The following is a 26,542-nucleotide window of genomic DNA, read 5'->3' as shown; positions in this document are numbered from 1 at the left end:
AACTCCATAAGGATGGTCTGAGTGCCCGACATCCACAGATGGGGGTTGTGCTCGCAGCCCAGCACCATGCAGGGCGCTTGGCATTTGCCACAGAACACCAGGATTGGCAAATTCACCACTGGCGCCCTGTGCTCTTCACAGATGAAAGCAGGTACACACTGAGCACATGTGACAGACATGACAGAGTCTGGAGACGCCGTGGAGAGCGATCTGCTGCCTGCAACATCCTTCAGCCTGACCGGTTTGGCATTGGGTCAGCAATGGTGTGGGGTGGCATTTCTTTGAAGGGCCCCACAGCCCTCCATGTGCTCGCAAGAGGTAGCCTGACTGTCATTAGGTACTGAGAAGTGATCCTCAGACCCCTTCTGAGACCATATACTGGTGCTGTTAGCCCTGGGTTCCTCCTAATGCAGGACAATGCCAGACCTCATGTGGCTGGAGTGTGTCAGCAGTTCCTGCAAGATGAAGACATTGAAGCTATAGAGAGGCCCGCCCGTTCCCCAGACCTGAATCCGATTGCACACATTTGGGACATCATGTCTCGCACCATCCACCAACATCACGTTGCACCACAGACTGTCCAGGAGTTGGCGGATGCTTTAGTCCAGGTCTGGGAGGAGATTCCTCATGAGAACATCCGCCGCTTCATCAGGAGCATGCCCAGGTGTCGTAGGGAGGTCACACAGGCACGTGGAGGCCACACACACTACTGAGCATCAATTCCATGTCTTGAGGCATTTCCACGGAAGTTCGATCAGCCTGTGATTTGATTTTCCACTTTGATTTTGAGTATCATTCCACATACAGATCTCCATGGGATATTAATTTTGATTTACATTGATCATTTTTATGTTTTCTTGTTCTCACCGCATTCCACTATGTAATGAATAAAGATTTGCAACCGGAATATTTCATTCAGTAATATCTACCATGTGGCATCTTAGTGTTCCCTTTATTTTTTTGAGCAGTGTATGTATATGTATATATATATATATATATATATATATATATATATATATATGGGAATATTTTCTGTATTTTATTTGTTGAGATCCCTGGCGTCCTCCATTTGACCGTACATGTAGATATAGCTGTCAAACACTGAGTGGGACAGGACACTGACGTAGTCAAATACCTTCCATGTATGACTGTGCATGCAGAGATAGCTGTCAATCACTGAGTAGGACTGCCCACTGGACTCGTATACAGATGCCAGGGATTTCAAAAAATAAAAAAATTACAAGTTAGGCTATGTTCAGACATTGCGTTTTTGCTGCGTTTTTTCTTTTCTGCAGGCAAAACCTGCTCTTTTGGTAGTAAAGAAGCTGCTTATGAAAAGCAGGTTTTGCCGTGGTTTTCAGGTACATTTGTCTCTTGTGCATGCCGATACAGTTTAGTGATTGTTGTTCCTGAGTTTTCTGCGCCAAAAAAGCAGCAAAACCTGATACCTGCATTTTTTAATGCATTTTGCACTTTCTCATTGCTTTCTATGGGTGAAAAAAAAGTTGCAAAAACACTGAAAGAAGTGACATGCTGCAGTTTTCTAGTACAATTGGGGGAAAAAAATCAATGTGGGCAGCACGGTGGCTTAGTGGTTAGCACTGGTATTTTCCAGCGCACGGGTCCTCTGGGTTCCAATCCAACCCGGCACCATTCTCTGCTTCCACAGATCGCTCCTGTCGGCGATTCAGCGACTTCTGCTGATGTCAAGTCGACAGAGCAGCAGCTTCTCTTCCGCTCTGCTCTGTTGACGGGGTCTGAATGCCAATGACATGCTGATTTACAGCCGGCTCCCCACTGCCTAACTGCAGGGAGCTGGCTGTCAATCAACATGACATCCTCAGTTGCGCCCCATCGACAGAACAGAAGAAGAGTTGTTCTGTTGACGTGGATCAGTTGAATCGCTGGCAGGAGCAGATTGTGACCACTCAGGTTGCCTCTGCTAGCAACAGTTTTTAGGACCAGATAAAAAAAAAATTATCGAAAACCCCTCTAAACACTTGCTGATTTTCCCCTGTAGCTGATCACTGGGTATCCAAGCTGCACAATATTGTTAAAAGTATCTCTAAAGCCCCCCATACTTATTATGTAGCTGCCAGACGAAAGATTGTCCAGCCAGCAAGTATATCCTCCAGCTCCCCCATACACAGGAACCAAGCCTTATATGAGTGAGCTGGAGAACAAAAGGATTGACTGCTGAAAATCCAAGGTGCCCAATCCATCTGTCCCTGACATCAACTGTTGGGGGAGAGTCAGGAGGTCCCCACACACATCAGCCTGTCAATATCGGAAGTGTAATGGCCTGAGTACTCCTCAAAAAAGTTTACAAAAGTTGTTTGGAGGGGGGAAAAACATTTACCTTTTTATATTACTTTCATAATCAAACAGCTTGGTGGTGACAATGGTTCCCGTGTGGTCAATCTGAAATTCTGCATTTCCGGAGGACACTGTGAGAGAGTACTGGTGGCAGAGCAAAAAGCGACATTAAAGCCTGATACACAATGTGCACGATGCTTTATGTAGAACACAGGAGTGACACATTTATAACTTCTATGACTTCTATAATCCTGAGAATGAACTGTCTGTAGCGCTAGTAGAGCGCTGCGGCTCCTGCATAGTATGTCCAGGCGTTTCAAAGCTCCCGTCCATCCACTGTGCAAGGAGTTGTGATACAACCACATTCACTACAAGGGAGCTGCGTTCCAGTTCTCCGACCAATAGTTGGATGACTTAAATGGTGTCTGTCATCTGGTTTTTGCCACCTGATCTGAGAGCAGTATAACGTAGACACAGAGACCCTGATTCCAGCTATGTGTCACTTGATGGAGTTTTGATAAAATCACAGTTTTATCAGCAGGAGAATATCACTAGAGGACTAAGAAACCTGCTGCCATTTAGTCCTCCATAATCATAACTCCACCCCCCACCACTGACTGGCAGCTTTCTGCCTATGAACAGTGTACTCAGAAAGCCGCCAATCAGTGGTGTGGGCGGGGTCAACATTCAGAGCACTGCTAGATCTGCAGGAGGAAAAAAACAGGATTGTATTAAAACTACAGCAAGCAGTCCAGTAAGTGATGCATTGCTGGAATCAGGATATCTACCCCTACATCGTGCTGCTGTCAGATTACATAGCAAAAAAAACAGCAGAATAATAGTGATGTCTACAAGTCATGAAACAGTTCCTAGACATATGCATCACTGGTTGAACCTTGTTAAGGGGATGACAGCAACATGATCATGATTTTCTACAGGTCTTTTGCATTAATACAGAAAGTTTTTCATTAACATGAAAGATAAGATTCTAAATGTGTATCGTTAATAGTAGTGATTGAAATAAATGGCGTTATTAAAGGGGTAGTCTACTTTCAGAAAACTTTCTGCTATAACCTGCGGTAGTAAAAAAAAAAAAAAAGTGTATTTTTCACCCTCTCCGCCACTAGTACATATACATCCATCTTTTTCATCATTTCGCCCTAGTTGGAATTTTTTCTCATTTTTGGGAATGGCGTCATTCAAAGTTACATCTCATCTCACAATATACAAGCCGCCATGTGGTTACGTCAAAGGAAAGGAAAAATAAAATAAAAAAAATCTACGGCGCCAAAAAGCAAAAATTATCTGGGTCCTTAAAGGGTTAAGAAGGTCCAACCGCACATAATCGCTTCTCCACATGACTGGTATATATAGGGTTACTTTGGTTGTCATAGATAATTACTTATGAGATTTCCCCATGAATTGCTCACAATGAGATATTATATTTACCTAATGGATTAACAATAAGTCGGCAATTACCGTAAGACACCGTAAACCTGCGGAGGAGCGACGTCTCCTGGTAACACGACACACACTGCAAGTGCTAAACCAGGAGACAAAGGCCGATGAATAGGAATGTGGACGCTGCCAACCTCTGCCCGGTGGCCACATTGTGCAGAATCCGGCCATTTACAGGCCAAACCGCATGACGATGGCTTTCAGTCACTTTGGATCGTTGTGTTTTTGTCCAGGAGTTCCCCAAAACAGGAGCAAGCCCCCGTAGAGACCGATGACAGCGGCCGATTAGATAGCTAGATAGATAGATAATAGATAAATGATATATAGATGATAGATAATAGATAGATAGATAGATAGATAGATAGATAGATAGATAGATAGATAGATAGATGATATATAGATGATAGATAATAGATAGATAGATAGATAATAGATAAATGATATATAGATTATAGATAATAGATAGATAATAGATAGATAATAGATAGATAGATAGATAGATAATAGATAGATAGATGATAGATAGATAGATAATAGATGATAGATAATAGATAGATAGATAGATAGATAGATATAAGCGATAGATAATAGAAGGATATGAGAGATAGATAGATAGATAGATAGATAATAGATAGATAGATGATAGATAGATAGATAATAGATGATAGATAATAGATAGATAGATAGATAGATAGATATAAGCGATAGATAATAGAAGGATATGAGAGATAGATAGATAGATAGATAACAGAACGATAATAGATAGATAGATAGATAGATAGATAGATAGATAGATAGATAGATAGATAGATAGAGTTGTGCTCAAAAGTTTACATACCCCAGCAGAATTTTTGCTTTCTTGGCCTTTTTTCAGAGAATATGAATGATAACACCAGAACTTTTCCTCCACTCATGGTTAGTGGTTGGGTGAAGTCATTTATTGTCAAACTACTGTGTTTTCTCTTTTTAAATCATAATGACAACCCAAAACATCCAAATGACCCTGATCATAAGTTCACATACCCTGGTGATTTTGGCCTGATAACATGCACAGAAGTTGACACAAATGGGTTTGACTGGCTACTAAAGGTAACATCCTCACCTGTGACCTGTTTGCTTGTAATCAGTGTGTGTGCATAAAAGCTGAGTGAGTTTCTAGGATCCAGACAGACTCTTGCATCCATCATCCAGCTACTGACGTTTCTGGATTGTGTGTCGTGGGGAAAGCAAAAGAATTGTCAACAGATCTACGGGAAAAGGTAGTTTAACGGTATAAAACAAGAAAGGGATACAAAAAGATATCCAAGGAATTGATAATGCCAGTTAGCAGCGTTCAAGCTGTGATTAACAAGTGGAATATCAGGGGCTCTGTAAAAAGAAAACCACGGTCAGGTAGACCAACAAAAATGTCGTCCACAACTGTCAGGAAAATTGTTCGGGATGCAAAGAAAAATCCACAAATAACATCAGCTGAAATAATGGACTCTCTGAAAACTAGCGGTGTGGCTGTTTCAAGATGCACAATAAGGAGGCATGTTTGAGTCGTTAGAATAAACCCATTACTGAGCAAATGCCAAAAAAGTATCTAGGTTACAATACACAAAACAGCACAGAGACAAGCCTCAAACTTCTGGAACAAGGTAGTTTGGAGTGATGAGACCAAAATTGAACTTTTTGGCTACCATCATAAATGTTACATTTGGAGAGAGGCCAACAAGGCCTATGATGAAAGAAACACAGTTATGTGTTCATTTTCCCTTCACCATTGAGGTCTGATGAACTCCCTCTTCTGGTGAAGGAAGGTAGTGAGGCTGATTAACAAACACCTGAGCTGGTAGAGGATGACTGGGTGACGGGAATTGCTGACTGGATATAAGGCAGCCGACGCCCTTCTGCCTCGCTGGTGATTTCTCTGAGGGATTCTAGGAGACCAGTCTGATTCCTGCTCCTCAAAAGCTAAGTTTTCTGCCTTGCTTTTTGCATTTGTGTTTTGGTTCTATTTTGCCTTGCTTTTCTGGATTCTGCCATTCCCTCCTGGGGTGAGCTGAATTCCTTTGTGTCTTTTTGCTCTGTCTTCAGAAAATACCTGAGTACTGACATAGTCTTTTTGAAGCCTAGCGTCTTCAGGGCCTTTTTCCCTGTCAGTCTGTTGGCTCTTGTTTTTGATAGGGTTTTTGGCGGATTGCAGACAGCAGCTTTTCTATCCTGTCCTATCTAGTTAGCTTGGGAACCATCATTTGCTCAGCCTATCTTTCTATCTGTGTGAGTGTTTTTTCTTCTTGCTTCACCGTCATTATATGTTGGGGGCTGCCTATTGCTTTGGGGTCTGCTCTGGGGCAGTTTAGATTTCCCTTTCTGTCTTTAGGCTATGTAGTTCTCCGGCTGTGATCGAGGGGTCTAGGGCACCGTAGGAACCCCCCACGGCTACTGCAAGTTGTTGTTGATAGGTTCAGGGGTCTGGAATCCGATAGCTGCCAACTTCTCTGGTTTTCTGGACTTAGCTAGCATTTCTGTTTTTGCCTCCTACGGTGACTCATTCATAACAGAGCACCATTCCTACTGTAAAGCACGGAGGTGGATCGCTGATGTTTTGGGGATGTGTGAGCTACAAAGGCACAGGAAACTTGGTCAAAGTTGAAGGAAAGATGAATGCAGCACGTTATCAGCAAATACTGGAGATAAATTTGCAATCATCAGCCCAGAAGCTGTGCATGGGGTGTACTTGGACATGACAACAATACAACAATACAACAATCCAAAACACAAGGCCAAGTCAACCTGTCATTGGCTACAGCAGAACAAAGTGAAGGTTCTGGAGTGGCCATCTCAGTCTCCTGACCTCAATATCATTGAGCCACTCTGGGAAGATCTCAAGCTCACAGTTCATGCTAGACAGCCCAGGAATTTTCAGGAAATGGAGGCTTTTTACCTAGAAGAGTGGGCATCTTTACCATCTGTGAAAATAAAGAACCTTATCCACAACTACCACAAAAGACTTCAAGCTGTCATTGGTGTTAGAGGGGGCAATACACGGTATTAAGAAATGGGGAATGTGAATTTTTGATCAGGGTCATTTGGATGTTTTGGGTTGTCATTATGATTTAAAAAGAGAAAACACAGCAGTTTGACAATAAATGGCTTCACCCAACCACTAACCATGAGTGGAGAAAAAGTTTTAGTGTTATCATTCATAATCTCTGAAAAAAGGCCAAGAAAGACGAAATTCTGCTGGGGTATGTAAACTTTTGAGCACAACTGTAGATACATAGATAGAAAGATAGATAGATAGATAGATAGATAGATAGATAGATAGATAGATAGATAGATAGATAGATAGTGAACAGCCACAGCATTAAACCCTTTGTGCCATGTCCAATTGTTGTTTTCTGCATTCTCATATTTTCCTCCCCTTCTTACATGAACCATACCTTTCTTTTTATTTTAATTTTTCATTGACTTAGCCAAATTAGGGCTTTTGGGACAAGCTGTTGCTTTGAATGAAACCGTTCGTTTTAACAAATAATGTATTGTGAAAAAGGGAAAAAAAAATGAAATGAGGTAAAGTGTTGAAAAAAAAAACAAACAACACCACAATTTCGCAGCTATTGTTTTTGGAGTGTTTCGTTATTTAAGTGGAGAAAAAAAAATGTTGGACATATGTAAAAAAAACAAAAAAAAAACTATTTTGTTTGTGGCGCCGTTTTCTGAGATGTGTACCATTTTTTTAACGCGATTTCTATGTAGCGAGTTGACGTTTTTATTAATACCATTCATCACCTCTTTTATAGCGTTTCTTAAAAGAGATGTGGCAACCAAAATATTGCAAATTTGGTGTTTTCATTTTCTTCTCGTTGTTTACATTTTTCAAGTTTATTCATTTTATATTTTGATAGATCGGAATTTTACAGATGCGAATTTAAAAGATTTATTTTATTTATTTATTTTATTTCTCGATTTTTAAACTAAATAAAGAAGGTGTTTTGAGTTTTTGTAAAAGTTTTCATATTTTTATTAAAAAAAAATTGTTTAAAAAGGTCCAAAGGCTGGACTTCACAGGAAAACGTAGATGGCAGCCAGGACAATAAGCACCGTACGATCCCATCGGGGGAACTAATCGTGCCACTTAAAAGCCCCCCCGATAGGGATATTGGCAGTGACATGTAAATATTTAAACATCAGCGATCAGATGTATCGGAGCATTTCAGATTAATTAACATCAATATAAGCTGCGTGATTGTCACCTGCAGAACATCTTTATCCGGGTCCTTGGCCGCCACTTTGTAAATGATGGTGGAAACAGGAGTATTTTCAGGAATATAAATCTCGGCATCTGTAAGAGAAACGCCTGACTTACAATTTGGGAAGTTATCTTCATTGTTTCCAACACAAAACATCCAATGATTTGTGCAGAAAGGGTCCACAAAGGAATGTAAGCCGTCCCATCACCTCTATTGACATGCCTGTTTTAATAAATACTTGAATTTTTCCCAAGAAACAACAATCCTAGGGCATTTTTTTTTTAGCCTAACTCTGCATTGTGCCTCTGCTGTTCTTCCTGGAAATGTAAGAATAAATTGATAACAATGTGTCACCATTCCGACTGTCATTGGGGTGTTTCCCTGTACACTACAAATTATTTCTTCAGAGACTAAGCGGACTGGAACTCTATCGCAACCTATAGGAAGTAGCAATCTTAAAAGTCAGCATTGTGTCTATAACGAGCCTTGTTACATGACTTAGGATAAAAGCAAGAAGTATCATTTCTCCTGTAGAGATTGACATGCTACTTTCACACTTGCTTTGTTTTGCAGCACATTTTTCCCGCAAAAAAACGCATGGAAAAAATGCATACAAACGCATACAAATGCTGCGTTTTTTTCAAGCATTTTTATGAGCATGCATAAAAAAATGCAGCGTTTTTATGCGTTTATATGCGTTTTTACCACGTTTGCGTTTTTTTCCAACATTAGTTGGCCCCTCACACTAACCCAAACCATGACTTTACTAACCCTAACCCTTAACCAAACCATACCCTAACCCTAACCCTAACCCTAACCCTGACCCTAACCCTAACCCTTAACCAAACCATACTAACCCTAACCCTTAACTAAACCCTACTAACCCTAACCCAAACCCTAACCCTAACCCTAAACCCTAACTAACCCTAAACCCTAACCCTTAACCAAACCATACTAACCCTAACCCAAACCCTAACCCTAGACCCCCTTAACTAACCCTAACTCTAACCCAAACCCCTAATTTCCATTGTCTAACCAATGGTCAACAAAAAAACGCATGCGCAAAAAAACGCATACATGAGCATGCCAATGCGCACATATGCGCACCCATAGACTATAATGGGTGTCTTGCTGTAAAAAAAACGCAAGTCGGACGCCCAAAAAATGCAACAGGATGCATTTTGTATGCCCGAGCACACACAAAAAAACGCATGCGTGTAAAAACGCATACAAACGCATGTGTATGCGCACATAAGCGCATCCCATGCAAAATATAGGAAAAAAAGCGCATGCGTTTTTTAGCGCTAAAATACAGCTCAAAAAAACGCAAGTGTGAAACCAGCCTAAGCATGCCGAGATGAGGAGACTTAAAGCCGCGATGCTCCTCTGGGAAATAGGATTGCTACTTCCAATAGGTGGCACTAGAGTTCTAATCCTCTTCCTCTCTGAAGAGACAATTTGCAGGATAAAAGCCAAAATCTCAATTTGTCAGATCTCACACTTTGCACTGACGAGGGGCAGTATCCCGAAACACACTGTCTGTAATTTGAGATTTTGTTTTTGTCTTTTATCCTAAGTCATGTGACAAGGCTCATTAGAGAATCGATATTGACTTTTAGGATTGCTACTTCCTATAGGTGGTGCTAGAGTTCTAGTCCTCTTCCTCTCTGAAGAGAATTTGCATTGTACCCAGAGGAGCATTGCAAGGCTTAAAAGTCTCCTCACCTTGGCATGTCAGGCATGACATGTCACTCTCCACGAGGAGAAATGTTACCCCTTGGATCCTTGTACACTGTGACACTATACAATTCATGCTGATGGCGACAGACCATATAGGGACACAACCTTTTGACTACTGAAATTGTGACACCAGGCTGATAGAGGAACAGCACAAAGGAGATTTTTATGAATACAAATATAGACATGATCCCTTTTAAAGCTGCATTCCAGCAAATGCTCAAAGTCCAACATATTGTTTCAGTTCCCTAAAAACAATCCCTGCATGTGTTCTGGCTGTCGAACAGCTGCGAGACATGCCGCCACGGGGACTCGAACATATTATTTGAGCACGCCGAAAGCACTCAGCACCCGAGCATGCTCAGATAACACCTTATCCCAGCACATTCGCTCATCACTACAAGCTATAGCCCTCAGGCCGACTCCATGCTCAGATGAGCAGACCCAGCCCAAGTTCCCAGTCTCTTGACTTAAGAAAACTGCCCTATGAGAATAAATGAGGCATTTAGCTCAGGTCAGAAGACCCAGCGATTTGGCCAGGTCTTCGCTAGTGTTTCACAAACTCAATAAACTGGCCTTACTCAAAAAAAAACTTTTGCTGAGTGTCACTTTAAAGGGTAGATTCATTTTTGCTTCATGTCTTATATATATATGTAGTTCACTTAAAAAGTTGAACACCACTTGTTATGCATTTATCTTAAACTATTTCATGTATAGTAGCCCATCATCAACCACAGATGCATTTACTATTCTGCTACATGATCCAGAACTCTAAATACGGTACCCAGTACAGACAGACAGAATTATTTCCACCTGCAGCCACCACTAGAGGGAGACTACGAGCTCACTGCATACAGTTCATAGACTTAATAGTAGATCAGTATACAGTAAGCTCCCCCTAGTGGTGTCTGCATGTAGACCGCATATTATCATGTCACCCCTTGCTTATGCCATAGATTTGGAGCTCTCTTAAGAAAAATACAGCTCTGACCACAATAAGCAAATATAATAATCAGAGCAGATAACCCTGATGATAAAAGATGGATATTTATTTCAATGCTATCTGGTTGTCAATACTTTTTTTTATCATGCATTGAACTCAAGAGTGATTAATCCCATCCCATATATCGGGTTCAATTTACCTTTTTCGGCCAAAGTTCCGGTGAACACTGGGGGTTTGTTGACCTTGGATATCTCAATGACAATGGACTGAGTGGCTGTGGTCCCTTTACTGTCTTCAACGAGGATTTGAAGGGTGTATAGAGGGACGGCTTCAAAGTCCAGCTTGGGTGTACTGGTTGTTATTAGCTGGTTAGAAAAATGGACAAAGAAAAGAAGAAACAATCATCCACCATAAAGCGTAGAAAAAATATGTCACATGTGTCAATCCAGATCCTTGTGGGATCTGAAAGTGGAGATAACGGGAGAAGGAGGTGGTTTTCTCAAGTCAGCCAAATGTTGGGGGGACCGTCCGACCATCTGGTGTCCATGAGGGGCTCCGAGAGATGATGTCAGAGAGGAGAAGGATTAGACAATTGGAATTTCTTCAGTCAAACCTTTTGTTTTCGGAAGTGTCTGGTAATAAGACATGGTCTTAAAGACCATGTCTTATTACCAGACACTTCCGAAAACAAAAGGCTTGACTGAAGAAATTCCAATTGAGCTTATTTTCAGGGGATGTCTTATTTTTTTCCCATATTTATTCTTAAACAAAAAAATAAAACATTTATTTGAATATAATCATGTCATCACATTCTGGGACATCAGCAAAACTCTCCAAACCCTGCATTTCTTGAGATCCCATATCCTTTTTCTATGTACAACAATCTTCTCCTTAAACAGGCCGAAGAAGAACGAAGGGGTTAGAATGATCACCAATAGTTCATTCTGTTCCCATACATACATATGTTATCGGCAGCACATCTCCTGTTTACACCGGGCGATGTACTAATGAGAACAATGGCCCTGACTCTAACGCTGGCGTTGTACAAGCCAGACTTAATGAATGGGGCCACTGGAGTTACATGTGCCTAATTCATTAAAAGGCGGACACCACTTAATAAATTATGAATCTTACAAGTGCCATGCGCCTCTGTCAGAAATGTACATACATACATATGTATAGTTGGGTGAAAAAGTGTTTGCCCCTTCCTGATTTCCTATTGTTTTGCATTTTTGTCACACTTAAATGTTTCAGATCACCAAACCAATTTAAAAATTAGACAATGATAACACAAGTAAACACAAAGTATAGTTTTAATATGAAGTTCTTTATTATTAAGGGAAAAAGAAATCCAAACCTACAGGGCCCTGTGTGAGAAAGTGACTGCCCCCCTTAAAACACAAATTAAATGTGGTTTATCACATGTTTGGGAAGCAGAGCTCAAATTCCCTATCCACATGCAGGCCTGATTACTGCCATACCTATTCTCAATCAAGAAATCACTTAAATAGGACCTACCTTACAAAGTGAACTAGAACAAAAGCTCCTCAAAAGCTAGACATCATGCCGTGATCCAAAGAAATTCTGGAGCAAATGAGAAACAAAGTAATTGAGATTTATCAGTCTGGAAAAGGTTATAAAGCCATTTGTAAAGCTTTAGGACTCTAGCGAACCACAGTGAGAGCCATTATCCACGGTTGGCAAAAATATGGAACAGTGGTGAATCTTCCTAAGAGGGGCTGGCTGACCAAAATTATCCCAAGAGCACAGCGACGACTCATCAAATAGGTCACAAAAGACCCCACAACAACATCCAAAGAACTGCAACCCTCCTTGTCTCAGTTAAGATTAGTGTTCATGACTCCACCATTAGAAAGAGACTGGGCAAAGTTGGCCTGCATGGCATAGTCCAAGGATGAAAATACTGTAACTGCTGAGCAATAAGAACAAAGACTCGTCTCTGTTTTTCCTGAAAACATCTTGATGATCCTCAGACTTTTGGGAGAATACTCTGTGGACTGATGAAAGAACAGTTGAACGGAAGGTATTTGTTCCATTACATCTAGCGTAGAAGTAACACAGCATTTCAGAAAAGGAACATCATACTAACAGTAAGATGTGTTGGTGGTAGTGTCATTGTCTGGGGCTGTTTTGCTGCTTCAGGAACTGGAAGACTTGATGTGGTAAATGGAACCATTAAATCTGCTATCTACCAAAAAATCCTGAAGGAGAATGTCCCGCCATCCGTTCGTGACCTCAAGCTGAAGCGCACATGGGTTATGCAGCAGGACAATGATCCAAAACACACCAGCAAGTCCACCTCTGAATGGTTTAAGAAAAACAAAATTAAGACTTTGGAGTGGCCTAGTCAAAGTCCTGACCTTAATTGCGATGCTGTGGCGTGACCTTAAAAAGGAGTTTCATGCTCGGAAACTCTCCAATGTGGCTGAATTACAACAATTCTGCAAAGATGAGTGGGCCAAGACTCCGCCAGAGCGTTGTACAAGACTCAATGCCAGTTATCGCAAACAATTGATTGCAGTTGATGCTTCTAAGGTCGGCCCAACCAGTTATTAGGTTAAGGGGGCAATCATTTTTCACACAGGGCCCTGTAGGTTTGGATTTCTTTTTCCCTTAATAATAATAACTTTCATTTAAAATTAGCATTTTGATTTTACTTGTGTTCCCTCGAAATATAAAGAAACAAAACAGGTGTCACTGAAAATGTGCAGGTGAAAAAATGGGGTATTTTATTGACTTTTATGTATAACACCTTTTAGTTCCAAAATATTGTTTGAGAATGACTCAGTGCTTTGGAGCTAAAACTTTACATACATGTAGGTCAATAAAATATCTACTTTAGATTTATCTTTCCAATAGTCCACAATAAACTGTGATATATTTTATAAAAGAGCAAGACTGTACTATATATCCAATAAATATATTGTTTTCACAAAGGCTAAGTAATGTGATGTGTCATTTACAAGGGAACAGCTTGCCCCCAAATCCCTTAGATCTAGAACCTGTTCATCATCTTCCCTGAATTATATCAATAGTTATCACAGCGACATCGACATGGGAAATAAATTCCAGTTAATCTGAATCTACATAGAAAAATGATCCGATGCCACTAAATAAACTGCAGGAGATGAAAAAAAAAAACTGAATTTTTAATGGTGATTCAACTATTATAAAAGCGCAGATCGGAATCAGTAGCTTTTCTTACCTCCCAGTAATTCACAGCTTTTCGAATAATCGTGAATGGGTGCGTCACTGGATTTGAGTTCACTATAAAAGGTGCTCCGACTATCGAATCATATTGTAGAGCAGTCGCCGTGATCTTGGCCACCAGCGTGCTTCGAGGGGCATTTTCCGGAATGGTCACGTTGTTTGGCAAATTTAATGTTGGAGCAGAATAAATCACTGATGAAGAGGAAAGCAAATGACAGAAGACTGTATATAATATATATACTGTGTGTATATATATATATATATATATATATCAGCAGGTATTTGCTCTGTAATCTGATGTAGGTGATGAGACCATCTCCCGTGATGTGTTACTTACGGGACTGTGTATTGTTTTTCCTTCCATAAAATCATTGTTTTATCACCAGGAGATTATTACTAGTTGCCTTGTGCCTCCAAGTACTCCTGCTCTGTGTAACCCCGCCCCCAGCACTGATTAGCAGCTTTCTGCCTATGCACACTGTACGCAGAAACTGGCCAATCAGTGGTGTGGGGGTGGGGTTATACAGAGCTGAGCATTCAAAGCACTGCTAGATTTGCAGCAGACAGTGATTTTATCAAAACTACTCCAGGTAGACCAGTAAGTGACACATCATTGGAATCAGGATCCCTGCCAACACATTATGCTGCTCTCATATTACATAGCAAAAACCTGGTGAAAGTTGTTTCTTTAAATGGCAAAACTGTGGCCGAAATTCAAGGGTCAACAGTTGACTTTTTCTGACATGTTCCAAAACTAGCATCTTCTTATACTCCGTAAGGGCCCCCAAGGTGTCAAAGCATAGATATGACTATGTCTGCCCCCCATATAACTACAGCACAGCTACGCCAATGCCTTTGAACTAGGCACAAGCCGAAATATCAAAGTCATATAGACTAACCTTGAAAAATGCTGAACAATAACGGCAGCAGTCGCACGCTCATCCTGCTAATGATGAAGAGCAGACCTGTGTGACCTTACAATACTGCCACTAGATGATTTCTTATACCGAGCAGGGCCACTCCTTCCAGAGAAACATTACACCTCACAAAGGTGTGTTTTGGTTGTAGACACAAGTAATGACCAGCGGAGCACTTAGTATTACCAAAAGTGTTTATCTAGATACAACATTACTCGCATGATCATAGAATTCAGAGGAGGTCAAGCCGAAAGCTACAAACATTGCCATCCGTGATATAAAGAGATAGTTACAACACATGAAACCACATTATTAATACCAGGCTAGTCTATGCATGCTAGAATAGCACCTACTACATACAGGTGGAGTAAGGAGGAACTGGCCAAGAAGACAATGTTCTACTCTTGGGAAGATCGAAAGTTAATCCCACTCAGATCCTAAACACGTTTCATTCAGACAATGGATTCCAAAGGATTTTCCACTCGTCGATTTATGCACATGGCAGTGTCCTGTGCCACAGGGTTACATGATGAAGATGAGGATTTAGAACCCCAAAACAGGGTTGAGGGTTCAAAACAACAAGCTCATTTATTAATCTTGGGGGAACACCCTGAAATTGGTGGTTGCAACTGAAAGTTGCTTAAAGGAATTGATTTAATCAATGTATTATCTATCCACCAGTGAGGTCATAAGTTGCCGAACACTGGTGTTCTGAGTGACCATTGAAGAATAGAGCTCTGGAGTCCACCATAGGAATGGAGACGTGGTTGGTAATAAACAATAACGTTCCTTTCAAATTTTAAGGGACTGATGTAGGTTGGCAAGCACTGTACTCGGCTGTCATCTCCATCTCATAAACAATGAAAGGAGCATTCAAGCAGTGGATTAGTGGAGGTTCCAGCAGTCAGGACTCCAGGGATCGGCAACTTATCACCTATTCTGTTGATATTCTCACCAACTTTCTGCTGCATCAAATGCTAAGTGTCACTTTGGGACCTTACGTGTTCACTCCATAAAACCACCTCTTCTATAAAAAATAAGTTGATGCGTGTGACTTTATAAATCGGTTGGTTGTGCCCAAAGATCTGAAGTTAATACACTCAGTTTTGAAATTTCCACCATCACTGGATCAAGGGGACACTTTTGTAGCGTATGGGGCACCTGTGTTACACTGAAGAACCCGACCATGTCTTAGAGGTTGTGCACAACTCTAGGTACCATATATGCTCAAACAGTTCCTACTTTTAAGGTCCTTCTCACCTCCCCCCAACAGCACAATACCTATTTGACACTGGTCCTGCACAATGACAGACTGAACCCTGAATGAAGATGCCTGTAGGTCTCTAGGCAATGTTGAACTGTCCATGATACCTATATGAGGACCTGTATTCCCCCCAAAAAGCAATAAATGATATGGCATGTAGGTCCATCCTCTTCACCTCCCAGCATTCCAGATTCACTTTCACCTGCAGCGTGTGTGGCATTAAATGGTGCCAATCAAATTAGTACCTGTCCAAGTAATGTATCAGTGGACTGGACCCTACTGGGCGGCTCCCTACGATATTTCATAGAGGATGATCCCAAGAGAACAAAAGTCCAAATACCCAGATGAAAATGGGCTTGTTTCAGGAGACTATTCCTGGTAGATGATGGATGATGGATTTCTAAAAAGTTCTGTTACTGAACATACTGTGCTGCAAATAAAGGGGACCTGTCATCAGAAGGACTAGGATAGCAGGCGTCAAGGTCTTTAGACACCTATTGGTCCACTTAGAGCTCATTAGTATGTAGCGAAAACAATATTCAAAGATCATTTTTGGAGGCGACGTAAGGACGTTAGGATTGTTGGTTTGATTGCACAAAACATGATAGCAACACTTTAGAAGAAGGAAACTTGATGACAGGTTCACTTTAAAGACTCTTGACAACATTTCTGGGATGGTTTAAGACCTGACCTCAGCTCCACCACCTCTTTGGAGAACCCTTGGCGCACCCTAGAATGCTCACTTTTGGGTGGGGTTTACATAAAAACATCTCAGGACAGTTGACAAGTATAAGTAATGTGCCAAATTTATATTTGGCTGCATTGGTACCCGATGTGTCCTTATGCAATCTAATCATCTAGAACATTCTATAATCCGTCACCTGTAGGATTTAGGATGTGGTGTTGCGCATAACAGAGTTTTGATAGCGCCTTCTACCTTTAGACGTGGGGTAGTCTTTTCACATGACTATTATTCATTGACTGATTTACAAGCGATAGCTCAGAGCTCATCCCATGGATATATTACACTCAACTGTTAGATTCTTGGCTATAAAAATGTACAAATGACTCTGGCGGTTATATTTATTTATATGTGTGCAATCGCAACCTGACAGTGCAGGAACCGAGAACAACACAGACTCTGCCAGGTAAAGACTGGATTCTTTATTTAGGTTTAATGACGTCATCTTTCCCTGTAGTTTTCATGACAACACAAAGGTTTTCCTAGGACTGAATGTTCACCGTAATTTATTTATATTTTCAATCACTCTAAAAAATCACTTTAAAAATTGTGCTGTGGCCGATTACTGGCTGTCTACCTTCTACATAACTTGAACAATCTGCCTGTTGTTAGGTGTAATCCATCTCTAGCAGCAAAGATACCAAGACAAGTTACAGTAAGTGGAGGTGAGTCTTTGTCTCTACAGTAAATGAAGGTGGGTCTTTGTCTCTACAGTAAGAGGGGGTGGGTCTTTGTCTGCACAGTAAGAGGGAGGGGTCTTTGTCTCTACAGTAAGTGGGGGTGGGTCTTTGTATCTACAGTAAGTGGAGGTGGGACTTTGTCTCTCCAGTAAGTGCGGGTGAGTCTTTGTCTCTACAGTAAGTGGGGGTGGCTCTTTGTCTCTACAGTAAGTTCAGGTGAGTCTTTGTCTCTACAGTAAGTGGAGGTGGCTCTTTGTCTCTACAGTAAGTGGGGGTGGCTCTTTGTCTCTACAGTAAGTGGAGGTGGGTCTTTGTCTCTACAGTAAGTGGAGGTGGCTCTTTGTCTCTACAGTAAGTGGGGGTGGCTCTTTGTCTCTACAGTAAGTGGAGGTGTGTCTTTGTCTCTACAGTAAGTGGAGGTAGCTCTTTGTCTCTACAGTAAGTGGGGGTGAGTCTTTGTCTCTACAGTAAGTGGAGGTGGCTCTTTGTCTCTACAGTAAGTGGGGGTGGCTCTTTGTCTCTACAGTAAGTGGAGGTGAGTCTTTATCTCTACAGTAAGTGGAGGTGGCTCTTTGTCTCTACAGTAAGTGGGGGTGAGTCTTTGTCTCTACAGTAAGTGGAGGTGGCTCTTTGTCTCTACAGTAAGTGTGGGTGGCTCTTTGTCTCTTCAGTAAGTGGAGGTGGGTCTTTGTCTCTACAGTAAGTGGAGGTGGGTCTTTGACTCTACAGTAAGTGGGGGTGGCTCTTTGTCTCTACAGTAAGTGGAGGTGGGTCTTTGTCTCTACAGTAAGTGGAGGTGGCTCTTTGTCTCTACAGTAAGTGGGGGTGGCTCTTTGTCTCTACAGTAAGTGGAGGTGAGTCTTTGTCTCTACAGTAAGTGGAGGTGGCTCTTTGTCTCTACAGTAAGTGGGGGTGAGTCTTTGTCTCTACAGTAAGTGGAGGTGGCTCTTTGTCTCTACAGTAAGTGTGGGTGGCTCTTTGTCTCTAGAGTAAGTGGAGGTGGGTCTTTGTCTCTACAGTAAGAGGGAGGGGTCCTTGTCTGTACAGTAAGTGGGGGTGAGTCTTTGTCTCTACAGTAAGTGGAGGTGGCTCCTTGTCTCTACAGTAAGTGTGGGTGGCTCTTTGTCTCTACAGTAAGTGGAGGTGGGTCTCTGTCTCTACAGTAAGTGGAGGTGGGTCTTTGGCTCTACAGTAAGTGGGGGTGGCTCTTTGTCTCTACAGTAAGTGGAGGTGGGTCTTTGTCTCTACAGTAAGTGGAGGTGGCTCTTTGTCTCTACAGTAAGTGGGGGTGGCTCTTTGTCTCTACAGTAAGTGGAGGTGGGTCTTTGTCTCTACAGTAAGTGGAGGTGGGTCTTTGGCTCTACAGTAAGTGGGGGTGGCTCTTTGTCTCTACAGTAAGTGGAGGTGGGTCTTTGTCTCTACAGTAAGTGGAGGTGGGTCTTTGTCTCTACAGTAAGTGTGGGTGGCTCTTTGTCTCTACAGTAAGTGGAGGTGGGTCTTTGTCTCTACAGTAAGTGGAGGTGGGTCTTTGGCTCTACAGTAAGTGGGGGTGGCTCTTTGTCTCTACAGTAAGTGGAGGTGGGTCTTTGTCTCTACAGTAAGTGGAGGTGGCTCTTTGTCTCTACAGTAAGTGGGGGTGGCTCTTTGTCTCTACAGTAAGTGGAGGTGAGTCTTTGTCTCTACAGTAAGTGGAGGTGGCTCTTTGTCTCTACAGTAAGTGGGGGTGAGTCTTTGTCTCTACAGTAAGTGGAGGTGGCTCTTTGTCTCTACAGTAAGTGTGGGTGGCTCTTTGTCTCTACAGTAAGTGGAGGTGGGTCTTTGTCTCTACAGTAAGTGGGGGTGGGTCTTTGTCTTTACAGTAAGTGGAGGTGGGTCTTTGTCTCTACAGTAAGTGGAGGTGGGTCTTTGTCTCTATAGTAAGAGGGAGGGGTCCTTGTCTGTACAGTAAGTGAGGGTGAGTCTTTGGCACTACATTAAGTGGGGGCGGGTTTTTGACTCTAAAGTAAGTGGGGCGGGTCTTTGGCTGTACAGCAAGTGGATTGGGTCTTTGTCTCTTTACAGTAAGTGAGATGGTGCTTTTCTCTTTACAGTAAGTGAGGACAGGTCTTTGTCTCTACAGTTAGTGAGGCAGGTCTTTGTCTCTACAGAAATAAGGGGTAGGTATTTGTCTGTCTACACTAAGTGGGGGAGGGTCTTTGTCTCTTTACAATAAGTGGGGGTGGGTATTTGTCTCTGTTACTTCTCTCCTGTCTGTAAACTGCATACAGGCTTATCCGAAAGGTGGGCTTTCAATTTGCAGCAGGCAAGCTATTGGCAAAAGCAATACATACTGGAAAGTAGGAAAAAAGAAAGTATGAGCTGCTATATTGCTGGCGGAATCCCATCTCTAAAGTAAATGGCAATTTGCCGAGTCTGAGCATTGGGACAGGTCCTGGACATATTAGATTTGTGGGGGATAAGATCAGTACGTCCATTCTCTTAATCTTGTTTTGGATGAATGGACAGTTAAGGGGGTTTTACACTAAGCGATATCGCTAGCAATATCGCTAAAACGTCACTGGTTTTGTGACGTTATAGCGATATTGCTAGCGATATCGCTATGTGTGATACTTACCAGCGACCGGCTCCCCCGCTGTCCATCGCTGATCGCGCGAGAATGTCCGGCTCCATTTCTCGTCGGGCGCTTCCTGCTGGGCTTCCTGCTGTGACGACGAGCGACGCTGGACGCGGGCGGGAGGACGCAGGATCGCTGTGTGTGAATGGTAAGTATCGTGCGCTGCGTCGCTGCTGGATCGCTGTGAGATCTTTCTGTATGAAAGCTCACTAGCGATCATTTAGCGATGCACCAGCGATCCTGACCGGGTCGGATCGCTGGTTGGATCGCTGGTGCATCGCTAAATGTAAAAGGGCCTTAAGTCTTAAGGGGAAGCTATCATCAGAAAAAAATTTAGTGTTTAAAATCAAGCTTTTGTGTTAAATATATATTTGTCTTAAATATTTGAAAATGGTGTTTTTTTTCTGTATCACAATATTTATTTATTTAAAAAAACAGCTCCATCTCCTGTGTACAGCAGGTCACAGCTGGCAGATGCTAAGCCCCAGCCCCACTTCTTGTGATCCATTCTCTACTTCTCTGTTACTGAGGACAGATTTCAAAAAGTTACAGAGGAGGCAGACACCTAGCAGTCAGCACATTACAGCATTTTTACAGGGCTATGGCAACATTTTCTGATTTGCAAAATTGCTTCTTAGTACATCGACTATCACGCAGAGATAATCTTCATGAAACTACAGTTACCTTTTAAATCCTGGGACTCCCAGATGACACTTTAGTTCTAAACATTCTGCTTCCTTTTTGTTTCTATCCAGACCATACTGCTATGACTCAAACTGGATTGTTTCTCCTCCACTGTGTCCTCGTTCCCTGCATCGTGTGGATGACGCGTCCTACCTACTGTAGTGCATGTGCTCCGGGAAAGGCCAAAGCGTGGCCATGACCTTTAGGTAAAGCTGGTGCATGCACAGGGTAGAGAGAAGTGCGCCTGTGCAGGAGCTTTATAGGGGACACTGTGTGGATGACTTAGAATGCGTCATCCATACAATGCAAGAAGGAGGACGGTGATCAGAAGAAGAAAGGAGGCGCTCATGGGCGTAACGACCGTGGTCGCAAAGGTTAAGACTGTTACCGCCAGCACAAACTTTATCTTTGACACACATTCAGGGGAGGTGTATTGCGGTGTAGAGACCCGCCGGGTCCGTATTCAGCAATGCACAGCGGCGATCAGAGGCCAGCAGCTGACGTTGGCGTGCATGTGTTTGGGAGGAACATGGCAGTGACTTCATGTGCTCCCTTTCGGTTACACGCCTACATTAAGTCAGCTGTCAGCTTCAGAAGAAGACACCAAATGGCGGCAGAAGCGGAGGGAAGATGAGTATAATGGGCTTTTCTGACTGTAGGTACTGTTTTCGTTTCTTTGTAGTCCTCATTCCATTTTCGTTAAAAAGTAGAATGATGTGCTTTACCAAAAAGCTCTCTCTTGGTCATATCTTTCCACAGATGGATTTTGGGCTACTCACGTACATTTTGGAAAACTGCAGTCTAGCTTTTTTATGTCTGTGTCAGCTGTGGGGTCCTCCTGGGTCTCTTGCCATAGCGTTTCATTTCATTCAAATGTTGACAGATAGTTCGCGCTGACACTGATGCACCCAGAGCCTGCAGGACAGCTTGAATTCCTTTAGACCTTGATTGGGGCTGCTTATCCACCATCCGGACTATCCTGTGTTGCAACCTTTCATCAAATTTTCTCTGCTGTCCACATCCAGTGAGATTAGCTGGAGTGGCATGGGTTGTAAACTTCTTGATTATATTGCACACTGTGGACAAAGGAAAATCAAGATCTCTGGAGATGGACTTGTAACCTTGAGATTGTTCATAATGTTTTCAGACATTTCTCTTCTCCTCCTTCTGTTCTCCATGCTTAGTGCAGCACACACAGACACACAATGCAAAGATTGAGTCAACATCTCCCTTTTTATCTGGTCTCAGGTGTGATTTTCATATTACCCACACCTGTTACTTGCCACGGGTGAGTTTGAATGAGCATCACATGCTTAAAACAAAGTTGTTTACTCATAATTTTGTCTGGCCCATTTTGGGGGGTTTGTGTGAAATTATGTCCAATTTGTCTTTTTTTCTCTTTGTTTTTTTTTGTTCTGTTCCAATACACACAAAGGAAATAAACATGTTCATAACAAATAGTTTAATTGCAATAATTTCCAGGGAAAAATACTTCATTTTCTGGAACAGTTTAAAGGATGCCAATATTTTCAGCCATGACTGTATATGCCAGAAAGGGGGGGGGGGGCGGTGGTCCAGGGTCCTAGTCACGCCAGTGTAGGTGCCAGATCAAGACCAGAGATGCCTATCTGACCAGTGCACTTACACCAGGGTGTCCGTGTAAACCTCCAAAATACGTGATTCAGACGGAACCCTCGATGGAAGATTCCGTATAATGAGGCTGATGGAGGCACTGAGGATGCCGTCTGACCTGTGATTCAGCACTTTCATTCTTTTTAGGATTGCATAAAAGTGCTGTCGGCCACAGTTTTGTACACTTCTGAAAAGAAGGGCATCGCTGAACAGAGGCCAGCAAGATTCCAGAGTAACTCTGCTGCCTCATTATAGTGAATGGATCCCTCAGGGGTTTTATTTGAATCATGTTACTCAGAGATTTAGATGAAAACCCCAAAGTGCTCAGCATAGAGTGCAGGATAAATGTGATCTCAAATGTTATGTTTAATTTTCCCAATAAAAGCTTCAGCTCAATCCACAAAAAAAGCATGTCCTCATTCAGATCTGTCATCTGTCAATGGAAATATAGGGGGCTTCCACGTTACTGGTAGTCCAAAGGAGAGTCAGCAATAGTATTGTCTATATGACCCACTTGTAAATACTCTCAGTTAATATATCACCGACTAGCAAGGAGAAATGTTATAAATTAAAACATAACTTTTAATCTAATAATATAAAACTGGATAATTCATATATGAAAAAAACACAAAGTGATTAAGTGCAAGTGCGAAAACGTTACCAGTGCTGGATAAGAAATGGCTTTATCTCACCACTGTTGTAGAACTTCACTGCAGGTTGAAGGTATACAGGAGTATGGAAGATGACCATGTAGGCACAGGGGGGCAAAATTTCTAATATCTCCTGTTGTGCCCATGCATTGCTCCTGCCCTTACAAGGACAGTCCCCATGTAAGGCTACTAAGATGTACTCACCAGGTTGGTTATGGTCTCGATCTCCATAATTCTAATTATCATTATATACTTTTATAAGGTGCAAGCATATTCCACAGCATTTTGCTAAACTGTACTTTTCAGTATAATTAATAATGGTACTGATGCAAAAGGTAGCAGAGCTGGTTGTGTTCAGAGTACCAGCCGTAGGTAGATTGTAAGATTCTGCTGCCCTCTGCTGTTATCACTGCATCTGATGACAGAGGAGCCACCATCATGGCAGAATTCTACCAAGCTGCACAGTAACATGCACTTGCTTAGCATTGCATCTCATATATATTATATATATATATTTGCATACATCATTATATCCTTCAGCACAGCTCATGATACAGATCTCTAATGCTAATAATATACATTAAGAAGATTATCCAACTGCTGGCAAACATCTAGCTGGTCAACTGTAATCCGAAGAGGAACCTGACAGCTAGTGTTCAGTTTCCCTGCAGCAGCCCCAGAGGTGGCATCAAGCATTACACATTTCCCAATTAAACATCATCAATATAAAATCAGTAAAAATTAAAGGTAATATCCCTTTACAGGGACTATCAATATGATTCCCCACAAAAAAAGAAATATATAATATACTGTTATGTGCATGTAGCTCTTTCAAAGACAAGTCTAGCAATACCTTTACATGGCCGGTTCGTTCCTCCGTTACTGAGAAATCTGTGTTTGAATTGATATACAAATGAGGCTGAAGGACTATAGCAGATCTAAAGCCTCTGTCACTCCAACTCTATTTCCTGCCCAGCGCCTCCTCCTTGAATGACAGACTCTATGTCATGTGACTTCTGGCTAAAGAGACGTCAGTCAAGCAGCAGGAGGAGGTGATGCTGGGACAGGAATAGAGCTGGAGTGACAGAGGCTTCAGATCTACCATAGTTCTTCAGCCCAGGGGCGTAACTACCACGGTCGCTGGGCCCAGGGGGGGTCAAGGGCCCGGCAGGTCAGACCGTGATATCTCCCAACCGTGCCGATTCTCGCGGGATAGTCCTGTTTTTGACTCCCCCCCGCGTCCCGCACTGAGCCGCCACTGCCACCCATGCACCCCATCTTCGCCCTCCCATATAGACTCACCGCAGCCAGCCCCCCACAGTCTGCAATGAAGTCCTTTTCTGTGTGCACAGGACCGGTGATGAGGTCACAGGAGGGGAGAAGTCAGGGGCCACATGATCAGGGGCCTCTGTGGCTGCAGGACTCTGCTGTGCTGGTTGTCATGATGCTGGATGAGGGGAAGTTTCTGTGTGGGGTCAGGAGGGGTTTACAGGGTGGATGTAGCAGAGCTGTGTGTGTACGAGGTGTATGGAGCGAAGATGTGTGTGTATGGGGTGTGCAGAGCGGAGCTGTGTGTGTACAAGGTGTATGGAGCGGAGCCGTGTGGGTACGAGGTGTACGGAGCAGGGCCTTGTGTGTACGAGGTGTACGGAGCGGAGACGTGTGTGTATGAGGTGTACGGAGTGGAGCCATGTGTGTACGAGGTGTACAGAACGGAGCCGCGTGTGTACGAGGTGTACGGAGCGGAGCCGTGTGTATACGGGGTGTGTGGAGCCGCATGTGTACGAGGTGTACGGAGCGGAGCCGTGTGTATACGGGGTGTGTGGAGCCGCGTGTGTACGAGGTGTATGGAGCGGAGCCGTGTGTGAACGAGGTGTACGGAGCGGAGCCGTGTGTATACGGGGTGTGTGGAGCCGCGTGTGTACGAGGTGTATGGAGCGGAGCCATGTGTGTACGAGGTGTATGGAGCCGTGTGTGTAAGAGGTGTGTGGAGCCGTGTGGGTACGAGGTGTGCGGAGCAGAGCCGCGTGTGTACGAGGTGTACGTAGCGGAGCCGCATGTGTACGAGGTGTACGGAGCGGAGCCGTGTGTATACGGGGTGTGTGGAGCCACGTGTGTACGAGGTGTACGGAGCGGAGCTGCGTGTGTATGAGGTGTACGGAGCGGAGTCGTGTGCGTACGAGGTGTACGGAGCGGAGTTGTGTGTGTACGAGGTGAGCAGAGCCGCGTGTGTACGAGGTGTACGGAACAGAGCCACGTGTGTACGAGGTGTACGGAGCGGAGCCGCGTGTGTACGAGGTGTACGGAGTGGAGCCGTGTGTGTACGAGGTGTATGGAGCCGTGTGTGTACGAGGTGTGTGGAGTAGCGTGTACGAGGTGCACGGAGCGGAGCCGCGTGTGTACGAGGTGTACGGAGTGGAGCCGCGTGTGTACGAGGTGTACGGAGTGGAGCCGCGTGTGTACGAGGTGTACGGAGCGAAGCCGCGTGAGTACGAGGTGTACGGAGAGGAGCCGTGTGTGTACGAGGTGTACGGAGCGGAGCCGTGTGTGTACGAGGTGTACGGAGCAAAGATGTGCGTGTATTTTGGCATGGGGGGGCCCCATTTGAAAGTTCGCACCGGGGTCCATAACTTTGTAGTTACGCCACTGCTTCAGCCTCATTTGCATATCAATTCAAACTCTAATTTCTCAGTAATGGAGGAAAGGACTGGTCATGTAAATGTATTCCTGGAATTATCTTTAAAAAAAAGTTACATGTGCATATAAAATTAGTTCAGGGGGCGAAATCCTACTAACAAATTCCCTTTATAAAGGCTGAACATTTAAAAATGGTTTTCTAAACCAAAAGGTGAACTTAAAGAGGTTTCCTGTAGTTATTGCCTCCATTACATATGACATAAGTGAGCTGAACCTGCATGCCCATACAATCATGGCTGTCCCGGCATGGTGGAAGTTCTAGCTTCACAACATCTGAAAATCCACGCGTTGGACACCACTGCCCTATAGTTTCTACAGTGTTGACTGCTCTGATCAGTGACTTTAGACAAATAACAGACTTCGCCCTTTGTTGTTTTCCTTCCTCATCTTTTACGCTTCGTCAAAGATCCCTGTATTTTCACCGTAGTGATACATATTTGCTTCAAGTTCTTCAACATTCAGCTCTCAAGGACAGAGGAGCGATGGAAGAGGAATTTCACAAGCTTCCGATGAATGTTTCATGCTCCAATAAAGCTTCAGAAAGTCTGGGAAAAGTTCTGACTCCTTCTATCTCTTCTACATGAAGGATACGTATGGCTTATAAGCCGATGTGATTTGCTGGAAATCTCATTGCAATTAGTAGTGGGAACGTTAATGGAATAACATTCGATCTTGGATATGATTCAAGTCTATAGATCATGACCAGACCACCGGCTCGAGACTTCAAGGTAAAATAGTC

The 26,542-nt window shown here is 43.0% G+C and overlaps 1 protein-coding gene across 1 annotated transcript in view; it reads right to left on the bottom strand.

The window, feature by feature from the left end:
• The window catches only part of LOC141084717 (cadherin-related family member 3-like), a 51,486-nt gene extending 36,621 nt beyond the window's left edge, over window positions 1–14,865 (bottom strand). Inside the window, exons 1-5 of the mRNA XM_073569590.1 lie at window positions 14,823–14,865; window positions 13,919–14,115; window positions 10,892–11,057; window positions 8,016–8,104; window positions 2,360–2,460 (exon numbers count right to left, since the gene is read on the bottom strand). Of these exons, the coding sequence (XP_073425691.1) occupies window positions 2,360–2,460; window positions 8,016–8,104; window positions 10,892–11,057; window positions 13,919–14,115; window positions 14,823–14,865 (596 nt within the window). The remainder of the gene's footprint in view (window positions 1–2,359; window positions 2,461–8,015; window positions 8,105–10,891; window positions 11,058–13,918; window positions 14,116–14,822) is intronic.
• Window positions 14,866–26,542: the final 11,677 nt, after the last annotated feature.

This window comes from Dendrobates tinctorius, unplaced genomic scaffold, assembly GCF_039654945.1.
Source record: "Dendrobates tinctorius isolate UK_male_01 unplaced genomic scaffold, ASM3965494v1 ptg000027l, whole genome shotgun sequence".
In the NCBI taxonomy this organism is placed as follows: domain Eukaryota; kingdom Metazoa; phylum Chordata; class Amphibia; order Anura; family Dendrobatidae; genus Dendrobates; species Dendrobates tinctorius.
Note: the sequence above shows the minus strand (reverse complement) of the source record. Positions and strands in the feature narration are given on the sequence as shown.